General features: G+C 43.2%; 1 protein-coding gene across 2 annotated transcripts in view; it reads left to right on the forward strand.

The window, feature by feature from the left end:
- Window positions 1–15,290, forward strand: part of AXIN2 (axin 2) — a 43,857-nt gene extending 28,567 nt beyond the window's left edge. For both annotated transcript variants that reach the window (XM_066613760.1, XM_066613761.1), the window contains exons 5-11: window positions 82–222; window positions 612–1,120; window positions 1,375–1,566; window positions 1,871–2,101; window positions 2,905–3,000; window positions 5,662–5,829; window positions 13,798–15,290. In XM_066613760.1, the coding sequence (XP_066469857.1) occupies window positions 82–222; window positions 612–1,120; window positions 1,375–1,566; window positions 1,871–2,101; window positions 2,905–3,000; window positions 5,662–5,829; window positions 13,798–13,924 (1,464 nt within the window). In that variant the 3' untranslated portion in view covers window positions 13,925–15,290. The remainder of the gene's footprint in view (window positions 1–81; window positions 223–611; window positions 1,121–1,374; window positions 1,567–1,870; window positions 2,102–2,904; window positions 3,001–5,661; window positions 5,830–13,797) is intronic.
- Window positions 15,291–16,603: the final 1,313 nt, after the last annotated feature.

A 16,603-nucleotide genomic window follows, 5' to 3' on the forward strand; every position in this document is an offset into this window, starting at 1 on the left:
GGAATGCCGCGCGGGCTAAGCTGCCTTGGCTTCTGCTGCCTGCTAAACATGGCTCATTGCTTTTGTCCCTCCTCTGTGTAGAGAACCCACCGCCTTCCTAAGGAAATGACCCCCGTAGAACCAGCTACCTTTGCAGCTGAACTCATTTCTCGCTTGGAAAAACTCAAGCGAGAGCAAGAGACCATGGACTGCTTGGAAGAGAGGCTGCAGCAAATCACAGAGGTAGGTGGGTTAACCCTTTCAGCACGGATGCCTGCTGAGCAGCATCTCTTTGCTGAAGTTGGGGGGGGGAGGAGGAGGGGGCAGTGTATGTTTGAGGTGGTGGGGGCACTGGCACAGTTTGTCATGTTTTGAAAGAGTTGGAGCAAGCTGTTGAATTCTACTGAGCCGTGCACTGAATTTATTTAAACTCTCAATGAATTGTTTTCTCTATAAATTTATATTAAACTGTGCAAGTCTTTCTTTTTTCTTTTCTGTACATTTTTTGGCTGACTCCATCGGTGTGTTTTCATACTGTTAAAACAGAAATGCCTATAGATGGGCACTTGCTAGATCTCTCTTGTTTGTCTACTGATTTGATTTGACCATTTGCTCATGTTTTACTCTTGAAGGATGAAGAGAAAGAAGGCTCCGACATACCTGTTGTTATTGCACAGACCGGTCGGGAGGCTGCAACCCCCCAGCATCAACAACACCCCCTCACTCTCCTGCCATCCAGCACCTATGAGGATGACCCTCAGGCAATCCTGGATGACCACCTTTCGCGAGTGCTGAAGACCCCAGGATGCCAGTCTCCAGGCATGGGGCGGCATAGCCCTCGCGCACGTTCTCCAGACCGCCTCCCTGGGGGCAAGTTGCTGCTCGCACCGGGCACAGCTTCCCTGCCCACTGCCTGTGCTCTCATCAGCAAAGGATTTATCACTAAGCAGACCACCAAGCATGTTCACCACCACTATATCCACCACCACACTATTCCTAAGACAAAGGAACAGATAGAAGCCGAGGCAGCCCAGCGGGTCCAGTGCTTGTGTGCTGGGGGCAGTGACTATTATTGCTACTCCAAGTGCAAGGGACACTCAAAAGGGGCGGACCTTCCTGTGGCTCAGCTAGAGCCATTTGGGTAAGTTCCATCGTGGGCATGTTTTGTAATTAAATGAAGGGGGGGAATGTGAGAATTTGCTGCCTTTTTTTAAAAGTACAGTTCAACTTTTTTAAACATTAGGCTTATGAGCAGGTTGTGAAATAAAAGTGTTTGGGATGTACGTGGGTGTGGAAAGGTGGGCTGTGGCAGTATATACTGTATGCATTTGGCATTAATGGCCATAGTGACAACAGAACAGCAAACTAAGTGCTATTCTCCCTTCTCTCTGAAAGCCTCAGCAGAACTGGAACGCTACCGAAAAGGAACTGTAAGCTACCAGATGGTATAGCCCTGCCAGGTGGGGAAGGAGGAGGACTCTCAATACCACCAGGGGTCCAGCTGCCCGGAGGGGAGGCAGACCGCTCACAGAATGTCTGGCAGTGGATGCTGGAGAGTGAAAGACAATCTAAGCACAAGCCCCATAGGTAAATATAAGCTGTCTGCAACACTGTTGCTCCTGGTAAATATTTGTCTATTACACAGCTGTCTATTTTTACAATCACTAAAAACAAATGAAGCTCTCTTGCTCCTCCGGTTTAGTATGAAAGCTGTTCCGTGGAACCAGAAAAACCACAAAAATGTCATGTTTTTGGCATCAGCCCCTCTTCATGTTATGACAGACTTTTTTTTTCTTGCAAGTGAGTGTACAGAACAGAAGCTGCTATTAAAGTCATATTTTCCAGATTTTATAACCTTGTACCTTTCCCTCCCCTGTCTTTCTCTGCGCAGCACACAAAGCACAAAGAAGGCCTACAATTCAGAGTCCACCAGAGGTGTGCCTGGTGAACGTCCAGCCCGTCACCACCTGTGGGGGAACAACAGCCACCCACGTGGTGCACAGCCTGCTCACCCCTTCATCCAGGACCCTGCCATGCCCCCACTGACACCGCCCAACACTCTGGCCCAGCTGGAGGAAGCTTGCCGGAGGCTAGCCGAAGTATCCAAGCCTCAAAAACAACGGTAACTTCCCATGTGGTTGGAGTCGGGCTGTGGGTCTGCAAAGCGCTAAGTCATCTGCTGCCCCCTTGACTGAAATTGAAGATTTTATGACCTTTGCTCGAAGAGAAGATAATGTAAAAATGGTATTTAGAAGTTGAACATTTCCAGTCCTTATTCTTCACAGCAAACATAGAGTTGGATTAAGCCTTTATGTACCTGTATCAATCACCTGAATGCCCTGAAAACGCAGGGGATGGCCTGGGAAGGTTGTAATGCTAACCCAGTTACAGCTCTTGAAGCTCTTCTCAGAGAGAAACTTGGAATTCAGCCAGAGTGGCCACACCTTGCCCCCACCAGCTAATAACTTCTTAGAACTAGAAGAGTCTTCCTAGCTGTTTGAACTTCGCAGCTGTCAAAAGTAGCTTAATTTGCAAGTCAAGTTGGTTCAATTTTTTGTTTGGTCATGTTCACTCCATAGTTGGAGGGTTATGGCATCACACTTTGTGTGCATGCCCTTGTGTTCTGCAATAATCATAGCTCCAGGCTTATGAATATGTCTGTAGCTAAATTGAACTGTGCCCTAGAAAGGATAAGCTCTCTCTAGTCATAGTTAAGGTTCCAGTCTTGTTTTTGCTTTCTTAATGGCCTTGTATGTGTTTCTGGAACTGAACCCAGTTACATTTTCCAAATGATGCTTTTGCTTTCTTTCATTGGAAGATGTATCCTCGGTTCTGTCCCTGGTTGTTCCCAGTATATGGATTTGAGATTTCTAGGTGGGATTTTGAAGTGCTTCATCTATCTTTCCTTCATTTTCCAAACTTTAGATGTTCAACCTCAAATCAGCCGAGGGATCGCAACCACTTGACTTCTGTACCAGGGGGAAATGTTCCATTTTGCAGTGCAAGTGTCACAACAGAAGAGTGAGTGTTTCCATATGTGACATATAGCGAGATATTTTATCCTAGGAGAGTGCTTTGAAAACATGGTTTCTTCTTAATAGTAGAAGCATAGAGCGAAACTAGGTGATATGAAGAACAGATGAATTTGGCCCCTTTTTCAAATTAAAGTGAGGGTCCCGCATAAAATACTGTGAAATTGAAGTATGAAGGCCTTTAACTTGTAGTCCCTGCAGCAGTCCTTATACCTATGCCCCCTGATCTTCCAGTGAAGGTAATGGATGCTTTTTAAAAATTAGAAATGGTGCAGGGAGAGTGTGTGGAACTACATAGGAACTGCAGTAGGGGCTAAGAGCTAAAGCCCCCTGTCCCTTGTCAAGGTTGCAGGGTGTTTCATGCTCCCTGTGCACTATTTAGAAGGAAAAAAACCAGCACGAAACTCATGTGTTTTTTGGTAACATGTAGTTTGGCCCTTAGTGTGTGTGTTTTCTGATGGGGTGAAACAAGAACAAAACATTTTCAAATCTTGTCCTCTGATTCTTTTTAGCTTGCATTTCTGTAAAGTGGACAAAGATTGGATTAGCCTAATTACAAGATAGTTCTTTTAAAACAAGAAATCTGCTACTACAGTCTAAATAATTAAAGTTTTCTTTCTTACCCTCTTCATCTTAAGCAATGAGTAATGTTTGAAGTCCAGGCTAAGCCACCTGACTATAGCCTTTCATTTTTAATTGGTTGACCTTAAGTCCACCAGCTGTCTTTGCTGGTAGCTTTTTTTCCCTCTTCCTGAAGGCACTCTACAAAGACTTGGAACAAATTAGGAAGACTAAATTACTGTGGAGTAACACTTTGTGACCTTTTGACATGCCAAGTCAGTGTAGCCTCAGAAGTTGCTTACATGGCATTGAGTGCACTGTTGCTGTTATGCTGGGTAGCTGAATTGTTTGTTTCTCCATAAGAGCATATCTCTTCCTCAGGAGTGTAAGGTGTAAGGAGGGCTTGACTTTCCTGCCATTTGCTGCACAGAGTACCAGTACTCCACCAAACTGCTTCCTGGTCACAGTGCATCACAGAATCTGGCATGACAGACAAACCTCCTGCAGTTATTGATGTGTGCAGCAGATTTTCCATTCACTTTGGTGTAGAATAATATATGGAATGTTCCTTGCCATAGAGGTCAACGGTGAAACCCCTGCTCATGTGAAAACTGGACCAGCCCATCTTTGAGGCCAATTGTGGCTCAGCCAGCAGATTTGGGGGGGGGGGGCACCCATCTCTGTCTGCCTACTTGCCTCCATTGCTCCTCTTCCTCCTTCCACTTCCTGGAAAAGGAGAAGGAGGGACAGAAAAGAGAAAATGAGGAGGGGGAATTAGTGCTGAGCTAGAACACTGGAGAATGGGAGGAGCAGAGACTGGTGCATTATTGGGCAATAGGGGGCAACATTTGGCATGCCACCTCAGGTGTCAGGAGGTCTTGGGCTGGCCCTATGTGAAAGGCCCATGCAAAAGTTGGAGCTCCTCAGAGCTTTGGATTACGATGGCTGTAGGTGCATGTTTCTTTGAGGGGAGGGGAAGAAAAAAGATGCTTTCTGTTATTGCAAAGTCTTGGATATCCAGTGTTTTCTAAAGCTGAGAAGTGGGAACGTACTTGTATAGCTATCTACTCATCAAGTGGAGATTAACTTCTCTGTCCAACCCAGGCTCTTTCTCAGAATATATTCTATGATGTAAAGTTTTCTTAAACCTGAGAGCCCCAGTAGAAAGCTTCCTCAAGGAACACGTTTTGCATAATTCACTTAAAGGAATTTCAGTAACAGAAGTTCTGTGGAATCTTGAGTCACAGCATTCAGTTCTGAAAAGGCACCAACACTCTTGCTGACTGTAGCAAAGTGAAACTGGAAGGTTACGGGTGTGAGGTGAAAGTTTATTCCATCCATATAGCATAGTGATGCAACTGCGTCAGAAAGCATGAAAGCTGGGCTGGTGTTGCAGTGTTGGCTGAAATTTTTTGATTGCTCTTCAAGAGCTATGGAGCTCCAGCCTGTAAAGCAATTGAAGTTTGGCAGTTGAAGTGCCAAGGTGGGCACGTGACTGCCCCTCAGGTTCTGCCCTCTTTATGGAAGAGGCCACTGGCAGCTTCACTCCCCCCTCCCGTTTCTTCTCCTTCAAAGAGGAGCCTCCACAGGAGAAGGAACAGGGGCGTGAAGCTGCCGCAGTAGCCCTCACTTCTCTTGGGAGAACTCAGAAGTGATGTCACAACATCATGTGACATCTTGATGTCACAGCCCCGGGCGCCAAGGCAGTGCATTAGGGCTGTTTCTGACTCACATGTGCAACGGTAGTAAGGCATTCTTAAATGAGTTTTGGCTGATCATTAGGATTGTTCATTCATTCTGGGTGTTCCACCCCACACTTTATTGCTCTTTGTTTTTGAAGTTCCATATGCCATCCAATCCTAGTTTCTCCATTCTTCAACTGCAGCATTTTATTTGACATAGAGCCCTTCAGTGTTTAGTTTATTAATTGGTATCAAGGATTTGTTGCTATTTTAACTTTCAGGTACTGAAAATTTTTGGCTGACTATCTTTGCCTCATATAATTGTGTTCTTGGCTGCAGTAGAAATGTTATCCAAATGTTATGAAGTCTTACCTATTTCTTTTCTTATCCCTTTTCCTATTTTTTAGTCACAAAGAACCAAAGAAGCTCCCTGTCGTTCACTCCTCCCATCCTAGCGAGTTGGTTGTCACTTATTTTTTCTGTGGAGAAGAAATTCCCTATAGGAGGATGCTAAAGGCCCAGAGCCTGACACTTGGGCACTTTAAAGAGCAGCTGAGCAAAAAGGGAAATTATAGGTAAGCATCTTTGTGGTTTCTTCCTCCTTTTTCTGGTGTGCACAGAGACTGTGTGCCAAAATAACCAACAGATATTTCAACGCATCCTCCCACAAGGAAAAGCTTACTGCACTCTTTTGAAGGTTGGCTGCAACTACCTCACCAGACTCTGAGTTCTTCTATCCTCTTTGTATTTGCCCACCAAACCAATGGTAGTTAAGAGGGTGGGTGGTTACTCTGGCAACCCTAGGCCTCACATGGTGGGTAGACTATATAACTATGTTGTCTGCACAGCTGCCTTTTACAAGTGGACGAGCCCACTGCCTTGGATAATAAACATTCACTCAAAGTTCTGAGGTCCTTTTTCTAACTTTGCTGCAGCTTTAGGAATGATATTCTTTGGGGGGGGACGATTTTATTTCTCGAGGCCTCAGTTTGGACTTTGCAACAATCAGCTGCAGAGTAATCCGTCTCAGAGGAATAGTATTGTTACCAGGTTCTTGGTGCACATAGAGATTCTTACAGGATCTCGGCTATGTGTCACCTTTGCAAGAGATACAGCAGCATCTGAAGTATGTTCTGCTTTTGATTGGTTTCTGTACCAGGCTAAATAAATAGCTAAGCATTAAGCCAAAGCCTTATACTTCATAGAGAGAGACTTAGGGTGCAATCCTAACCAACTTTCCAGCACTGAGCTAACCACAATGCAGCTCTAAGGTAAGATAACAAACATGCCCTTACCTTGAGGCCCCCTTGACTGCCTCCCCACTGCAGGATGCAGTACACGCCACATTGGCACAGCTAAGTCAGTGCTGGAAAGTTGGTTAGGATTGCACCCTAAATGTTATAGTGGCGGGAATAGTGATGGGAAAATGAACGACCTTGAATATTTTTATACCAGGTGGCAAACTATATGCAGAAAGATGTTGGCTTTCACCAACAATTCTGGAAAGTAGCTTGGGCAGTGTGTTCAACCAGAGCAGAATTTAGTATTCAGTGCAGATTTTGAATTACTAAGGGCAGCTTTAGAAAGTATACAGGAGCAAGGGACATGAAGTCAAGTCATTTGACTTCTCTTCTGTGCTTCCTGCATAACACCTAAAGGGCAAACTTGTTCACGTCTGCCATCGTGTGTTTTAAGTTCGTGCATTTCACCACTTTTCACATTAGCTAGGATGTGAATGTCTTTGACCCCCCTCATAGCGATGAATAGCTTGGGAAATGTATGACCTGCAATGGAAGCGCGAACACCAGATGGAAAGTGGTGAAGCATCATTCCACAGCCTGACTGTTTAATCATTCCAATAGCTACTGTTTTCTGCCTTCCCTCCCTGCTCTTGCTACACTTAAACTCTCGTCCCTCTATATCCACGGTTCCCAAACTGTGCACGGTGACACTGTGGGGCATTGCAAGGCACTCCCCAGGTAGCTGCGGGCTGGCTGACAGCAAGACTGCATGGGGTGCTGCCTTTGAGAAGGCTTTGGCAGGCCTTCTGAAGCATGGGGAGGTAGTGCATGGTCTCCCCATGCACCAGAAGTCCTTCTGGAGCCTTCTGACAGGCACTTCTGGTTTAACAAAAAACTAAAAGTGCTTTTGAGAAGGCTCTGGCAGGCTTTCTAGATGCACGGAAGTGTTGTGGGACACTAAAGTTTAGGAACCACTGCTCTATACCCTTTCCTTTCTTCACAGCTCTGTGATACCCAAGTCCATGCCAAAGCATTTGCATTCTGTAAAAATATTATTGGAAGTTGAACAAGTTACTATAAGAGTTGATGGATATGCAAGATTTATTCTAAGCACTGAATTTCCCTTTTCTTGGCTTACTGTATGTTCCACTTCAAGCTTTGCTATTGGAGACCGTACTGACTTACAGCACAAGTGAAGCTCCAATGTGTCACAGGTTCCTCTGGGGGGAAAAAGTCTCATTCTTGAGGTTCTTCTGTTTTATAAGCCTCATTCCTCTGGATTGAAACCTTGGGACCAATTAATATGTTATCAGGCATGATGGGAAATGGGACCATGCCTCTCTGTGTAGTTAGCAGTTGTATGTTTGGAATCTCCCCAAAACAAGGGATTTCCCTGGCAAGAGTAGGTATGAGTCATGTGAACTATGTTGCACAAATAGCTAGAGGTACTGAGGTGTGCTACACAGTTTGGAAACTACACCATAAGGATGCTGTAGAATGAGTCCAAGAATTTTTTTTTTTTTATGGGCACAACGGTTGCCATTCTGGTCGCACTGAAGCTTCAACTTGGTATTTTCAGAGCTAGAAATGCCTTATTGCTGGGATTCTGATTCATGTGCTCTGCATTTTCTTGTGTACACAACACTCTTGTACCACATCTGCAGAGAACTGTGATATAATTTGTGAGCATGGGAGAAACAGGTCTGTGTGAATAGGCTCCTATTTCCATGTGTTATCAGCCACACAACTGTCGGTCGTGTGTAGATGATACAGATGGGGCCATGTCTGGTTTCAGCTGAGCATAGAGGAGAACCCAGGGCTTGCATGTCTTGCAAACTATACAGTGGTTACCTTTGCTCTAAGCCAGGGGTGTCCAAAGTTTTTGGCAGGAGGGCCACATCGTCTCTCTGACACTGTTTCCGGGGCCGGGGGAAAAAAAGAATTAATTTACGTTTAAAATTTGAATAAATTTACATAAGTTTACATAAAGGAATATATTAAAGATGAACTTATATGAATGAATGAAGGTCTTGCAATAGCTCAAGGCCTATAAAAGGCCTTGCACAAAGCAAGGCTGGCCTTTCCTTTGCTGCCTCTGCTGCATCACAGACGTGAAACAGCAAGCAGTGGAGGGAGCCCTCATCCCACAGCTCACGCAAGAGGTCAAACAGTTGCCCTCATGCTGAGAGCAGTTGCGTCGGTCCAGTGCGGGCTCCAGCAAATCTCCGGAGGGCCAGAGGCTCATTGAAGATTGGGGGCTTCCTGAGGGCCGCATTAAGAGTCCTCGAGGGCTGCAAGTGGCCCCAGGACAGGGGTTTGGGCACCCCTGCTCTAAGCAAAACGCAGTAGACTGAGATTCACCCAAGCCTGGCAAACCCAGCCACCATAAGAAATATTTTCTAGACCAGGTTTTCACATGTAGCGTCTGAAACGTTTTATAATCATTTTATCCTTTTGCAACTATTTGCAGAATGGCACACTAAGGAGAATGCATGTTCCCATTTGGCCACCATGTGTGTCTGTGCCACATGCTATCATGAACAGAAGGGAGACCTGGGCCTGAAAGCATGTGATAGACACACACCTAGAAGCCTCAACCAGTTGCAGCTGCTAGGTGAATACCTGGAATGAGTGTTCAGTCACGTGCCTGCCCTGTTTTGGTACTTGCTGTGGAATTGCTTGATGAGCAATTGGGAACGCCTCTCTCCCATAATAACATAGGAAGGATGTGAGCTCAGGGTACCACCAGGAATGCTTGGCTGTGATGTTTACAAGTCCAAAAGCATTTGACAGGTGCTACTGCTTGGGCCCCGACGCACTATAACTATTAGTTTAAAATATTCGAATAACTTACGAGGATGGATTTTGGTTTGTTTGGGCTTTGATATTTTCCTTTTGCACCTTGGGTAACACAGATGTGTACAAAAGGAGCTTGGGCCTAAGACCAGTGGTTGGTTTTTTATCTTGTAGAGACACAAGGTGAAACTAATTATCCAAATGTGTTGCTCCCCCAGGGAATCATTTTGATCTAAGCTTTGATTTTTTTTTAATTTTTTTTTTGGCTGGACTTAGAGTGAAACTCCAGGTGACCTTCAGGGAAGTAGGCTGTACTGCCCAGAGTAGCAGGGATTGCTTAAGGAAGGACTGGCTGGTTGCTCTGGTCACATCTGGCATTGATTTTGTTCTAAGGCACACTTAATAAGCATGTCTTTGAAGCCTTTGCCTTTCATTTTAATACACAAAGACATGCATAAATGGTTGACACTAAGCATTCTTTATTGAATGAGTCAGTTTGCAACATAGGTACCTCAAATTTCTTTTGGTCTCTCTGAGTGAGACGGTGTTGTTCGGTGTGAATCTGGGATGGGTGTGTGTCAAAGAAGATTGTGATGATTTTATATGGTTGGAGTTCACTTTCCCTCTTTCTCACATGCACACGCAGGGTAATCTTAAAACATCTGAAGTTTTTAAAAAATAGTAATGACAAGATTGGTAGACTGTATGAGTGCCAGATGTCCAAGTAGACAAAAAAAGGGGATCCAGGCAAGAGAAGGGGGGAGCAAAACTTGTCACATAAAAAAAATGTGTTTCAATAGAGAACCCGCGTCTACGAGCAAATAAGGACCTCCTGGTGTGTTTTAAGAGGCTGTAGGGGAAAGATATTAGTTTGCATTCTCTCCCACCCCTCCTCCTTTTTTGCGCTTCCCTGTGTGAAATAAAGTTGTCGTTATAGAAAAGGTCATAGTGCGTGGAGCTTTTTTCTCCCCAAGAAAATAAAGTGTGATGTTCAAACAAAGAATTTTGTCAATGCTGCCAGAGTTTAAGATCAACAGGAAAGTTATTGCTACAGCTGTTTATCCTCTTGGAAAGAAGGAGATAAAACTGAATCCTTTTGTGCCTCATTCAAGCTTTTGCCTAATTTTTCCTCTCTGGCCTACTAGTTCTAGAGATTTCTAGAAGTAAATTTCATTGTACTTTGGTTTTGGGATGAGCGAAGGGGACTGGGCAGTCAGAGAAGTCTGGTTACACTGAAGTAAATGGATTTTGTTACATTCATGGGTACATCTGGAAGTGACAAAAAGGACTATGACTAAACAGTTTCCCTTTCTAACTTGATTAAAGGAGTCATCTTGTTATCTTCCCAATCAAAGGCAGGTAAATAAAACCTCTTGTTGGTGTGTTCAGAGGTCTTAAATATCAAAGGAAAACTGGCACTTTAGTAATTCCCTAGCCAAAGAGCGTACGTTTTAAAAAGAGGATATTCCAAGCTGTTATAGTAGTGTTTGTCTCTTTAATTTGCATGGAAAATATGGTAACTTTTGAACCATGTATCCCTCACTTGCGTGTGCAGCATTTCATTTTTGCAACTTGGAGGTGCATGAGGGTGTGTTTCTTTCCTTTTATATGGTGAGAATAATTCTTGCTGATGACTGGATGGCGAAAGGGTTTCTTGAAGAGGTTGAGAGATCAGCCTGGGTGCAAGGAAGGGTGTGTGTGTGTGTGTGTGTGTGTGTGGTAGCAGACAAACAGGCTCCCTAAATGCTAACCCTCTGAATGGAAGGCCTTCATTTTGTGCATATGCAATTAAGCAGCCTGAGAATGCTGGAAGGGGGATAAAAGGAACCTTTAATCAAGAAGCTGAACGGTCTAATTCAGGATAATGGAGGGGTCCTTACTGTTTGACACAAGAGGGGAAGGGGCGCTTTTTTGTCTGCATGAACATTGGCTTCATGATCTAAGGATCCAAAGTTAAAGAAAGGGAAAGCAGGACACTGCTGCTTGACCTTTCTGTAGCAAATATTGCTGTCCAAGCCAAGGGTGCTCGTTACTTCGGGTCCACTAAAAAATATCCAAGAATGAATGCAACAATCTCTGTAATTTTGAAAGTGGATGTTTTTGTTTTGGAACTTGTCTGCAGCTTGAAGCTTTTATACACACATTCCAAAGGAAACATTCCAAATTTTACAATGTGTAACTTCTCCCCCCCCCCCTTTGAGAGCCACTTCATAGATGTTTCTAAATTGTAGGAGACACTCCAAAGTCCTTAAATCAGATACTTGGACAGAGAGAATTATTTGGACCTGCTGCCACCAGTACTTATGCACGGGTTAAAGAACTGCCTTGGAGATTCCCCCATTTTTAATTAAGTGGTACACTCAAATTGCTTGCTGTGTGTTTCCAAGAGCTTTATTCATCTCCCATATGTGCCCAGTGAGAGATTGGCACCCATAAAGGAGCCATTTCTGAGCCTTGGAGGTTTATTTGATTAGAGGGGAGGTTGGTTGCTATAGCATCTATTCTCATGGGACCCGATTCTTTTTGAACATAGGAAGCTGCCTTATATAAAATCAAACCACTGGCCCATCTAGCTCAGTACTGCCAACACTGACTGGCAATGGCTCTTTTTCAGACAGGAATTTTTCTTTGCCTTACCTTGGAGATGCTGGGGATTGAACCAGGGCTCTTCTGCAAAGCAGATACTCTTAACACTAGACTACAGCCCCTTTCTTAAACATATATGTATGTATAATGTATTCCACTTAGAGGGGAAAGGTTGCAGCTCAGTGGCACAGAAATGCCTTCTGTATAGACAATCCCAGGTTCATTCCTTTCTCAAGCCCTGCAGAACCACTGCCAATCAATGTGTACTGAGCTAGAGGAACTGATGATCTGACTCAGTAGCAGGTAGCTTCCTGCATTTCCTGTGTTTGCTAATTGCAGTTAATTGATAAAGACTAGGATGTGGGCATTGATTATCCCTGCACGAAAGAATTAACTCCCATCCTGAGGTAGTGTAGGGGATTGGGTACACTGATCCACACCTCTTTTGTGTCCATTTATGTAAATTGGCACACTGTTTTAAAGTGCCCAACCCAGAGACTGACAAAAACAGTTAGGTAGTTTAGGTTGGGGGGGGGGGGGTTGTTAAACTTGTAATGTTTTAAAACTGGCCACCTGATAACCCTACTACAAGCAAAGTCAGACAACTTCTGGGTCCTAGAATTGGATCTTTGTGTATTCCAGTCCAGTGTTTGTATAAGCACCTAGGGGTCCAATTCTAGGACCTAGAAGCTGTTGGACTTTGCTTTGAGTAGGGTTATAATCTGGTCAGTTTTAAAGCATCATGAGCTTAACACAAGAAGAAAAAACTTCCTATACAATCCTGTGATGGTCCACAAAGCAGGCTTCTGATTGTTTTCCTGTTAGCACCTCTCCCTCTGTGCATCTTATGTTCGTTGACTATGCTGACTGAGGTCCAGCTAGATCTCTCTCTTCCTAGCTGTCTTTGCTAGGGCATTTTGCAAGTGGCCTGCCATGCCCTTGATCACTGCCTTTGATCTGTCTGTCCCAAACCTTGGATAAGGGTCAAATTCTGCTAGCGAACAGACAGAAAGCATCACTGGGGTGCTGTTGAAAACAGCATCCTTGTGGCAAATGATGTACATATAGAGTCTACTTGTGTGGCTCTTCACCGTTAATTTATGAGCATTGATGCATTCTACTCTAGAAGCAACATGGGAATGGGGCCATAGAATTTACAGTGTGGTGATGGATAACAAGGTTGCAAGTTGTCCTGTATGTTACAGCTAGGGCCAAGGATCACTCACTGCAAATAGGCCATTTTCAGTTCCATCTCCACCATAACTGCATGGGTGCTTTTTGCCATTTGCTTTAGGAGTGGGTTCATATGAAAAATGAAGGTGGTGACTGACTAGGTAGGGCCATCACAAGATATAGTAGGATTTTTTGCTGTATTGATTATTATATTGTTCTGATGTGCCACACAGTGAAGTTTCTCAAAAACCATGGGTTTCCCAAAAGCAGGGGCCACAGAATTGATCACAGCCACTGGCTTACGTGGCTTGAAAGGGGGATAAGGTATGTGTGGAAAATATGTCCAAAAATGGCTGTTAGCAAAATGGAAAGTTCAGAGACAGTGTGCAACCGCATAGCAGCTTCAGAGGCTGTATGAAATAGACTACCAACCCCAGCTTTATGTCTAGCTCATGAGCTTTCCAGAAGCACCTGGCTGGCCACTAGAGGAAACAAGATGCGTGGAGTTTTGGCCTAGACCAGGAGGCTTCTTCTTCTGATGTTATGTTGATGTTGTCACAATCTACCCATAGTTACATGTGGAAATGTGGGAAACATTTGGAGGCTGAGGAAAGGGAGTTTCCTATGAGAGCCTATTAGAATTCCAGATGTAGAATGTTGGATGTGTGTGCTGTAGTGATGTAAAAGAAAAAAATGTAATTCTGAAGTGTAAACTTATTTCTCATCTGTTGATCTTATTGATTCCAGGTATTACTTCAAAAAGGCAAGTGATGAGTTTGACTGCGGTGCAGTTTTTGAAGAAATCTGGGATGATGATGCCATTCTGCCCATGTACGAAGGAAGAATCCTTGGGAAAGTTGAAAGGATTGATTGAGTGGCTGACTGGAACTGCCTGTGTGAGTGTGCTTAAAGAAACATAAGCTAAAGATGCTGGCCTTTGGACACAACCACCAAACAAAGCTTTTGAAGGAAGGTTTGAACCAATGAAGAAAATGCAGCAAAAATAAATGGAGATCTACGAAGACTTTGCCAAATCAGCCTTAGCAAATCTGAAAAACAAAAGGTGTTCGTTGAGCTGGGTACTGAGATGTTGAAAGCCCTGAACTATTTATTAAAAACATGACCACTCTGGGTTATTGAAGATGCAGACCATGTTTTGAAAGACTTCCATACATAATATATGACTTCCTGGGGAATCTCAAACCTATGGACTAAGAGAAACTGTGTATAGCTTACCTTACAGTAATCCTTATTGATATTTATTGAATAGTCTGTTTTTTCCCTTAAGTCCAGTTTATGGACATGCTGCTTTACACATTGGAGAAAGGAGGGGATGTGATGTAGAGAAAAGAGTGATTTTATATTTTATTTTTTACATTGTTTCCACTATCTAAATAACAAGAATTCTGTCTTTTTTTAATTAAAAAAACAAAACAAAAAGTACATTCATTTCTGCCACCTTAAAACACAAACTGGAATTGTATTTGCCCAGTTTTTCTCCAAATGTTTTATTTCTTGAACAAAGAGAGAGACTAATGGATAGTGTCCTACACATTTACCCTTTTATTCAGTGGTGCATTTTAATAGATGCTGCTCTGACTCTAAGGCCTGGTGCCAGTGTAATATTTTCCCTTTCCAACCCATGTTTAGGAGATTGGGAACACCCTACAGGCTGGAATGATCTTTCCCTTGCCCTACTTCTCCATTCCTTTTTTTGGACTCAACCATAATGCAGTGCTGTCCCCACACTGGTGTTAATGCTAAACTGTGGTTCTCTTTTTAACAGTTTGCAAACTGTGATCGTGAACTCTGTTTTGAAGCTCACAATATTTAGCACCAGTACTGGTCCAGATGTAGTACAGCTCCTTGGGAAATTCGAGTGCTCCTGCTCCCCTAACCATGATTAGGAGATTAGGAATGTCATGTATGTACCAGACCTAATAAATAGTACTGCTGCATGGAATAATAACATGTCTTATACAGGTCTTGTCAGTTTCTGTGGTGAGAATATACACCTGCCTGGATGGGTGCTCCTTATGAGTCACATGTATTGTATCCATCGCCTGATTTTAGCAGAGTAACCCAAGTTGCAAGCATAGAGTTCTAATAAGGACCCCAGTAGATGAGAGAGTCCAGCTTGCTGACAGATGCCTATCCCAAGAATAGAAGGAAAAGCAGTATCTGAAACCATCCAGTCCACATTTATAATTAGATCACCAGATTATTTTTTTTAAATCGACTATACTGCTTTGTATTTTTCAGATCGGGTACTTTCTCTATTGCAGCTGTTGCCAGTAGGCCAAATTGCCAACATATGCAGCATCTCATGCTAGCTGTAATTCCCACTGGCGTGAAGGGAAGCTGTGGGTTCATGCCCTATATAACTTGCTCCAACTGTCCTGGTGAAACTCTGGCTCCTCTCACATGTTCCCCTAAAAGATTCCACCATGCTTTTTAAGGGCCGGGTACCGATTTGGGAACACTCTCATGAAGGCTGTTATTCTGATAAACACATTCATACCATCAGACAACTGTGTGTGTTGAGATTGCAGCTTCCCAGCATGCTCTGGGCATTTTAGCCCTCTGTAAGCAGATGTGCTGCAGTGCTGCCTTCTGGGATTGCAGCTGGATTTGTCTCTGTTCCCCAGAGGACAAGCTGCTTCAGTATCAAAGCTCACTTACTGGATTGCAGATGAAATGTGTGGAACTTGTTTGATTGTGCTATGAAACATCGCACCACTTCTTCAGTGTGATTGTACTATGTTTGTATGTATTGTGAAAAAAGAACCCACCCACACCAGAAAGACATTTTTATTTCTATATTTTGTGTTTAAATTGGTGCATTTTATGCCAATGTCACACTTCTTTTGTATATGTGTGTATATAGTGTAGAAAAAAATGTGGTGAAAAAGCCCTATTAATACACTATCTCTAGTGTGTGTTTTTAAAAAAAACACTTCAATCAGTACAGTACCTGTGCCTACATGGCGTTACTACGCCATGTTTCGCCCTATGTTCAGGGTCCAAGCTCTCCCTTGTTTGTTTAAGGGGTTTATGTATAAATATATTTTATGCCTTTTTACTACAAGTCTTGTACTTATGACTTTTGCCATGACATTTGTTCTACTTAAACTGTAAATTATGCATTATAAAGAGTTTCATTTAAAGAAAAATTACTTGGTACAATAATTATTGTAATTAAGAGATGTAGCCTTTATTAAAATTTTATATTTTTCAAATTAATATAATCTAATTTTTTTGGTATTGAGTTTTAATGTAAGGGCTGCTCGGCAGAGTGGAAATCCACAGAATGTCCGTTTTCCTAAGAATGTTTTTTAGGCTATATGTTGAAAAGATTGTTTTTGTGTGCAGATCAGGCAGATAGAAGTGTATGGGTCCAATTCAACTCTTTATGCATTGTAATATAGTTATCTGGTGAGTGAGGTGGAGTTATAAAGAAATCTAAATACTATTGGATTTATAAGCTCAGTCATGAATGAAGTGTTAAGGCATCTTCAGTAAGGTTACAGAGTCTCGGATAATGGAGATACAG

This window comes from Tiliqua scincoides, chromosome 2, assembly GCF_035046505.1.
Source record: "Tiliqua scincoides isolate rTilSci1 chromosome 2, rTilSci1.hap2, whole genome shotgun sequence".
Taxonomy (NCBI): Eukaryota; Metazoa; Chordata; class Lepidosauria; order Squamata; family Scincidae; genus Tiliqua; species Tiliqua scincoides.